Here is a 9,256-nt window from a genome sequence, read left to right as displayed (position 1 = left end):
TAAATTATTTTCATAATTCCCTTTTTATTTGGTTTGAACAATTTTATTTTCATAATTACCTTTTTATTTTGGTTTGAACAATTTTACGGCTTACAGCCATGTCAACTTCCTGTATGTAAACACTGCAAGATGCATAAAACATGTGCATGGCTTTGTCACACATTAATTAATGGACAATTAATTGATCAGTAAACTGATGGACAAAATGTTTAATATGTCCAGTCCTTAGCATTGTTGAAAACTGGAAGGGCCCCTAGTTTCCAACATATGACTAATGACAATAAAATATATCTAAAGACTTAGATCTGGGATGCAGGCATTTCTATAAATTAAGTAAACAATTCTCAGTCAGACCTGCATCATTGAGTGTGACTCCGCCTGTACATCAAATGCGCAGAAGATGAGTGCCAAAGTTAAGCTAAAGATTTTAAATCTCTTTTTCTGTAAATCTCATTCTCTAAGTAATCTGATTGAAACATAAGAATTCAATAATGATTTGCATTTAAAACAACTGATACAAACAATTTTATAATGGCAATTGTCCAATTGTGTATTTCCATGTTTAATTATGTGATATATTTTAATTATGCATACTGCTGGTAAACCTACTGTTCCATTGACGGTTTTGATACCCTTCCTTCAATTCATCCAGACCATGTTTAAATTCCACTTCAATATCACTAGTGGTATTGAAGAATCTGGCGATCAAATGAGACTTGCTCACTAAATATATGACACTGAGAAATGAGACCGTTTTTACCACTCGCACTTCTGACAGGAGTTTATCAGCTAACAGTAAACCAGCTAACAGTAAACAAATATACACCGATCAGGCATAACATTATGACCGGTGAGTAACACTGATGATCTCCTGTTAGTGTGTGGGATATATTAGGCAGCAAGTGAACATGTTGTCCTCAGAGTTGATGTGTTAGAAGCAGGAAAAATGGGCAAGCGTAAGGATTTGAGCGAGTTTGACAAGGGCCAGATTGTGACGGCTAGACGACTGGGTCAGAGCATCTCCAAAACTGCAGCTCTTGTGGGCTGTTCCCGGTCTGCAGTGGTCAGTCTCTATCAAAAGTGCTCCTTTTAATGATTAACTAAGAGGAAACTCTTAACTAAGAACTTTTACTGCCACTCCTACTAGTAAGATAAAAATGTTTTGTGAATATGGAGGCAGGTTTATAAAAACATTATAACCTATTATAATACAACGTAAACATTACATTTTGTATACTTAGCTCATTATTTGACTCACTGGAATCTTTAAAGGTCCCATGGCATGGCATTTTTCTATTATTTTATAATGTTTCCTGAGGTGTAATTATATTGTTAGTATGATTTTTACATATGTCATAATTTAGAAATAAAAGGCATTTTTTCTATACTGCTGTTTGCCCTGTGGCTGAATGCCCTGCTTCAAGAGGCGTGTCTGCTGTGAGACTTCAGTAAAAACGCCCACTGTTGTGATTGGCTGACATCTTTGCATTTTAAATGAGCGGAGGGGGTGTGGTTTAACGAGGTCTACGAGGCACGAGCTGCTGCCAGAGAGACGGATGGACCTGAGTTCACTTCACATCAGTTCTCAGTACGTCTCAGTTCAGTGACAGTTGTAGTTACGGCATATACTACAGGTTATTAGTCTATTTTTAGTCGGAGGGACTGTCACTCATGTCAGAAAGTTAGTAACTTTAGTAAATTATGGAGCAGCGCTGACTGGAGACGCAAACCGTTTAGAACGATTCAGTCCGATTTGGTGAACTGATTCGGTTCACTAAAAAGAACCGATTCAAAAGAATGATTTGTTCGCGAACCGGACATCACGGAGACGGAGCGATTGCTAACAAAGTTATTTATAGTAACTACTGAGTTATGAGAGCGCTGTCAGTCAGCGCGAGTTTATTGTGTTTGTATCTGAGAGTTCTGAATAAACACGAGTCCCAGTCACACCGAGTCCGTCTTCATCATTATTCTACCAACTTTGTAACACATGCAAAGTACCATTACAGCTGTCGAGATGAACGAGTTACGAGTAAGTGTTGATAATAGCATTATTTTTAGATATTTTCCTATCATATGAAAAGCGTCAGTGACGCGCATTGAGTACACAGCGCAAAGAAAGACACAACAGCAGTAATCGAATGTAATCCAGTTTATTGTGGGGATAGCTGGCTAGCCCGAATATGCTCACGCTTACCCCCCGTCTGCTTAATCTCACCCGCGTTTGGTGCCTCCGCTGTGGGCCAGATGCAGTACTGGGGGTCGGGGATGTTGAAGGCCGAGCTTCGGTGTGTGTGAGGTTTATCTCTAAAGATGTTACTCTGCTGATGTTGAGCAGAAACGACTGTATGCACATTTAAGAACAGATAGACGCGACGAGGACGTACAAAAACACTGACTCACAAGATAGTAAACACCTTTCTGTCGGGAGAGAGAGAAGCCGCTGAGTGTGCACGAATAATAAATAATTAGCTATACATAAGAAATCACTGATCACAGATCAGAAGGAACTGAAAAAAGACCAAACACTGAGAAACTGCCAGCGTTCACTCGTTCACAAGTAATGATCTCAAGTCAAGTCAAGTCAAGTTCATTTATTTGTCTCCCTTGGGAGAAATTTGGTTTAGAGACAGGGTACTGCTGCATAGGCAGACATAAAACATATAGACAACATAAAACATAAAACATCCAACAAAGGAGAGGGTACATAACTGGCAACCAGATGGGGACCAAAGTGCAAGAGGATCAAGCTTGAAGTACATTGCAAATACAATTACACATTTAAAATGCAATGCACAGTAAAGTGCTGGTGCATGTTAAAGTGCGGTGCGCAATACAGTACTGATACACATTCGAACACACACTACAAATGCTATACATATTAAAAATACTGGTACGAATTTAAAAAGATGCTGGTACATGTTACAGTTCTGATAAAAAACCTCCCTACATTTGCTCATTAATGAGCTTAACTGACACTGGGACAAAAGAATGTTTGAACCGGTTGTATTTACATAAGGAGACCCTGTATCTTCTCCCTGAGGGCATCTGCGAGTATTCGCTGCACAAAACATGGGAACTGTCATTTAGAATGTTTTTTGCCTGAGTAAGGACAGCCTCGTTGAACAGTTCCTGAGGGTTAAGGGGGGGGTGACCCATAATCCTCTGGAGCGTTTGCATGGGCGTGCCAGATTCTCTGGGCGGAGGAAAGGGAGGTAACCGATCCCCAAGTGGACGCTTGGACGTCAAACCAGGAGACTTCAGGATTGGCTCGTCTGGCCTGTCATTTTCTCAAAGGCAGAGAAAGACAGCCAGAACTCGAGTTTACACCGATCAACATTTCTATCCACTTGGGGACAATATTCAGGCTAGGGGAACTCATATTAATGTTGAAAAACCTCATAAAATGAAAATTTCATGCCATGGGACCTTTAAATAAATGAATAAATGGAGCCCCACTTAGAGCCCACCATGGACCCATCATGTGCCCCTATGGGTTAACATACACAGGGCCCATGAGGAGCTGATGGACAAATTTATCCGAGCCCAATTTGGGTTGCCCATGCAGGGCCCAAGTGACACACGCAGAGCTTCACAAGTGTTGCATTATGATGAGAACAACAGTTTATTTGAGCTGAATGCAACAAGTTCACACTTCAGCTGTTAGTCCACAGAAAACCACACACACACACACACATTATTAGTGTTATAAAAGGCAACTTGGTAACACTTTGCAATAACAGTACATGAATAATCATGTATTAATACATGAATTAATAGTTAATTCAACATTAACTCATGATTAGTGAAGATATGAACTAATCATGAACAAATGAAGAGCTATCATGAACTAAGACAGGAGTCATAATGATTCATGCATGAATAACAGCAGCATTAATACATGTTAGTACATGTTTGATAATTAATGCATTAATTAACATGTATGGGTAAACTAAATCAAACAGGTTTTCTAAGAATGAATAACAAATATTTTGACTTTGAAATACATTTTAAAATGTATTATTGTCATAATTTAAACCATTTTTTATCAGAAGCTTCATCATAAATATTACTGAAAGCTACAGGAATAGTTTTTCATTACTTGTCACCCTTATCAAACATAGAAAATACTAAATCTGCTATATTTTATCTCAAAAGGTCTCAGTCTGTTTTGTGACATTCTCTTTCCCATCAAACTAAACCTACTGTGACTTATAACAGTTCCTGAGAAATCAGTTCCCAAAAAATAACCAAACAGGAAACATGCAGTAAAGTCAGGAAGTGAGGGATCGTCTGCTGGGATCCAGTTCTCTCTCCACCCAGAAACAGGCCGTGATGATACTGTACCTCCATTCTCTTAACTGGGCTGAATACTAGTTATACTAGTTACATGTGTATTTGATAGTAAGTTTATGATAAATCATGAGCTGAATTTGGTAAGTAGTTAACAGTGAATTAATCATGATGTGCCCCCTCAAGTAAAGTCATGACACAATGATGCATTAACAAGCCATGAGTTGATGTCGGTGTATGGTTAGTTAATAATGAATTAATCATGATGTGCCCCCTCAAGTAAAGTCATGACATAGTCATACATTAACAAGCCATGAGTTGATGTCGGTGTATGGTTAGTTAATAATGAATTAATCATGATGTGCCCCCTCAAGTAAAGTCATGACATAGTCATACATTAACAAGCCATGAGTTGATGTAAGCCGCGTTTCCACCGAAATTACCCGGAACTATTTGTACCAGGAACTTTTTTCCCAGGAACTTTTTCTCCCCCAGACCTGCTACAATCTGCGTTTCCACCGCGGTCTAAAGTACCGGGGAGATTAGGCAAATTAGTCCGGTGACGTGAGAATGCGCGCGGCTGCTCCTCCCAGTTACCGACGGACATTAATCACTTTTGAGCGATACTGTCTGCAACAATAACAAGTGTAGGTGATGCAAGCAGCGCTGCTTTTGCTGATTATGTACACACATTACCAACACTGCTTATTTAAACGTGCACTTTCACCTGGTTTGACCATTTTAATGCAAAATGGGATGATGGGCAATCCAAAATCTGAATGTGTTGTAATAGCTCAATTCCAAAACAAAACATTTTCTATAAAAGGATAATGAGGTTTCAGTCATGACAGATGTGTGAAAAGTTAATTGAATGAAAACAATAGACTGAATTAAGCGGTTGAAAGATTAGGTACTAGACTGCAAGTATTTTATTTTTTATCACAATAACATCTCTTAACATTCACAAAAAAAGTCACATGACTAGTATTACAATATGCTTCATTAAATGCATAATTTTAGAGACTTCTTCCTCAAATTTGAAATGAAGCAGGACCACACTTATGGCTTCACTTAAGTTGTGGTTTTAAGTTATTATACTACATTCACATAGTTATACATTTAAAAATATAATATTTGGGTTTTCTAGATATGTTTATGTGCATATTCAGAAAGACTTGCGAGCAGCAGCCCTTTTATTTGCTTCCTACACTATATGAATACAATTAGAATGTGGTTATATAGTTAGAATGTGGAAATTAAAGACACAGTGACATTTTACACATTTGACTTTATTTTAGACAGATTAGTTCTTACAAAATTAAAATAAGTGTGCACAAATAAACAAATAAATTACTAGAACAATAAAATGAAAAAATAAAATGTGAAAACAACTTAATAAAAAAAAGTGTATTTTTCAGTAACCTGTCCAAGAGCTGTGCCAACACGTACAATATATAAAGTACAAATGTGGTAGTGCAAATGCTTCATTCAAGCGGCTGGTCATTGTGGCTACTTCTTGAACGACTGGACAAACTGTCCAAGAACAGACAGAAACCCGGTCTGAAAGTCCCCCTGCTTTCTTCCGCTTCTGACTGGTGGAATGCCAGCTCTTGCCTCCTCATCTCTCCTCATCTCTGACCGTTTATCAAGAGAACACCCAATACCCAAACAGCGATACAGCCACAGCTATCCTTCACCAGAGAGAGCCATGCATCCTGGCAGGAGGTCAACCCAAGCAGCTGAAGAGACTAGATTTAAAACTACAAAATCATCTTTTAAACTAAATATATAGAAGTATGAAATCACACAGATTTACAATCATCTTTAAACTCAATATATGAAAGCAGAGAAAGAGATACATAGATTCATTATCCTTGATTATTCAGGTTAGGGAAATAGTAAAAAGAAACATTGAGAAGGATAGGTGTATAAAAGAAGAGACACAGGTAACTGACCTGCCCCTTCATTACAAATACATTTTTAAAGCATGTATTTTGTAATCTGTAGTGAAATACTTTTTAAAATGAACCTCCCCAATCCTGTAGGGTGGAAAAAATTATTTGAATGTGGCAGTACCAGCCTCTCTATATCAACAAATCATCAGGGTCATGTGAACTAATGAATATTCATGAGCCAAGCAGTAACAGTGTCGTTAACACGCAGACTAACCATTTAAGAAAAACTCCCTTGGACTATCAGGCTACTTTTACAATTGCATATCTTCTCAAAATGGTGCTCCAAACTCGGGAACAATACTGTAAGTTATTTTTAATACTTCTTGGCATTTGTTTTTTCATGGAAATAATATAAAAATAACATATAAATATAATATAATTTATGGCTTAATAATGAATTGGGTCAGCAAAATGATCAGCAAACAATTATTATATTAAAATTGTCCATTTCAAACAACAGAATGGCACATCTTTCTTTATAGTCTAAGTATAGCTTATAGTACACAACAATTAATGTCCCACATATTAATAAGATATAAGGACACAATAGCAGTAAAACTCTTATTAGCACATAAGCTGCTTTAACATTTAATACAAATAAAAAAAGAAACAAAACAAGAAAAAGGCCAAATCCCTTTTTTTTACATTATTGTAATAATATCAGTGAACCTTTGGTAATTTGATATGCTATCAACCACTGTAAAAAAAAAAGTTTTAATATAGGCCCATCTCTATATGTCAAATATTATTTGTTTGGGGGAAAATATTTGTGTTTGTTGAATGTTAATTTTGTATCATAGGCCACAGGCATATCTCTTGCAATTTTACATTGTTGGTTTACTTAAAAACATTACTTCAATCTTATTATTAGGGGCCAAGCACCGAAGGTGCGGAGGCACCTATTGTAATCGTTAGATTTCTTATTATTATTATTCCGCCATGGAAGTCTATGGCAGCCCATAGAACCGCTTGCGGGAAAGTTGTGAAATTTGGTACACTGATAGAGGTTATTACCAATAGTACCCACACCAATTTTGGAGTCTCTAAATCAATCTCTCTAGCGCCACCACCTGTCCAAAGTTTGACTCATGTTTTTGCTAATAACTTTTGAACCATAAGAGCTAGAAACAAAATCTTTTTTTCTTTCGATTTATTGGTTTAAACCGATTCGATCGCACCCTATGACGTCATTTACATCATTACAATGTACCCGCCATTTTGAATTAACCGAAACCCAACTTTTTCGAACTCCTCCTAGGCCGTTGGTCCGATTTACACGAAAATTGAACCAGATCATCTCCAAACAGTGTTGACAAAAAAACATGGAATTCAAGTTGATTTGTTAAATCGTTTTTGATTTACACGCAAACAAATTTTACGTAATGCTTGAAAAAACACACTTAAGCCAATATCTCCGCAACGCTTTATCGTATTCAAACCAAACTTGGTACAAGTCATCACAAGCATAACTTGAGGCAACATGCAGCGTTTCGTCGCAGCGCCACCTACTGGTCCGGAGATACGAAAAATGGCTATTTTTGCTTATAACTTCTGAACTATTTGTCCAAAAATCATAAAAGTAATCTCGTTAGATTCAGGACGGCATGCCGAGTCGTCTGATATCCAATTTTACCATATCGGCCATTTTGACTGTCGGCCATTTTGAATTATGTTCTAAAATGCTGTATTTTATGAACGCATGAACGGATTGTTACGAAACTCGGTATGGGTCATCAGCACGATGTTCTGAAGTAGCCTGACAAGTTTCAAAACAGCGCCACCTAGTGGATAATTTTTTTTTTCAAACGCCTATAACTTTAAGTGGGGTTGACTTATTTTCATGGGACTAACTTTTTTTGTCTCCTGAATCCTTGCCAAGTCCAACGATACCAAACTTGCCAGGTTTCGGCGTATGGTTTGTGCAGCGCGGTAATTTAGCACTTAAAAAACGTTAGCTGATATCTTCGAAACCGCTAGTCCGATCGAGACGAAACCAGCGCCAGAAAATCGTAAACATAGGTCGATAGTTATATGCTACTGCCCAAATGTCAAAATATTGATAGTAAGGGGTAGTAAAATCCAATCAAAGTCAAGTGTCAGTCATTTTTTACATGTTTTTTCATATAAATGTCTATAACTCCAAAACGAAATGAGATATTTTCACCAAAATTGACACACACGTGTATGGGCTCACCCCGATGACACATAAAAAAAATTGTAGGATTGTGCCTCTTGGTGGCGCTATAATAGAACAAAACATGACATTGGCACTGTACAACTCAATGTTTTAATGTGGTGTTTTAACGGTTTTGCTTCAAATGTCTTTACTCATTTTTTCAGTTGGTCTGCTGCTATCTTCCTTGTTTGCTTCTGTTGCGCTTGGCCCCGTTAATGGCTGCTTGCAGCTATATTTATTATTATTATTATTAGTGCTATTTAATAATAAATATGAATCATTAGCATTAAATGGGTCATATATTTTTAAGTTACAAATGTGTAGCTATATTTAGGTATTGTATAGGCTAATAGAAAATGCAAATGCAGTTTGTTCATGACAAGGAATGCACTGTGATGACATAATGCTTTTACAGTTTACAGGGAAAGATCATTACGGAAGATTTTTATCGGTCTGTGTCTACTGGTAATCATGTGTTGTCTGGTAAGTTCATTTATCACAACTGCATCTTTTAAAAATGCCTCCTTAATTCTTCAAATTAAAATCAATGATGCTTAATCAAACTAAATAGCATACAAAATATTGGGTACAATGCGGATTCAGTAAAATTGTGTAAATTCATTTGAGAACAATATCCTCCATGATATATGCTAACATTTATGAAGTAGCCTATGTAGACTTACAGGTGTGGCAGGTTATTGTTATTGTAGGGTACTATAAATGATTCTGAACTTCTCAATGTTGTCTATGGCTATAATATTTTCCAAATTGTAGATGTCAGAAAGATGCATTGAAAGCATATTATTATTAGTATTAGTATTATTATTGTGTG

The 9,256-nt window shown here is 37.0% G+C and overlaps 1 protein-coding gene across 1 annotated transcript in view; it reads left to right on the top strand.

The window, feature by feature from the left end:
* Positions 1 to 8,858: 8,858 nt before the first annotated feature.
* Positions 8,859 to 9,256, top strand: part of LOC307130424 (NXPE family member 3-like) — a gene marked incomplete at its 3' end in the record, with an annotated part of 42,542 nt that continues 42,144 nt past the window's right edge. Inside the window, exon 1 of the mRNA XM_079823390.1 lies at positions 8,859 to 8,907. Within this exon, the coding sequence (XP_079679516.1) occupies positions 8,896 to 8,907 (12 nt within the window). The 5' untranslated portion in view covers positions 8,859 to 8,895. The remainder of the gene's footprint in view (positions 8,908 to 9,256) is intronic.

This window comes from Gobio gobio (genome assembly GCF_949357685.1).
Source record: "Gobio gobio genome assembly, chromosome: 8".
NCBI lineage: Eukaryota > Metazoa > Chordata > Actinopteri > Cypriniformes > Gobionidae > Gobio > Gobio gobio.
The sequence above is the reverse complement of the archived record's forward strand: the minus strand, read 5'-3'. Positions and strand labels throughout refer to the sequence as shown.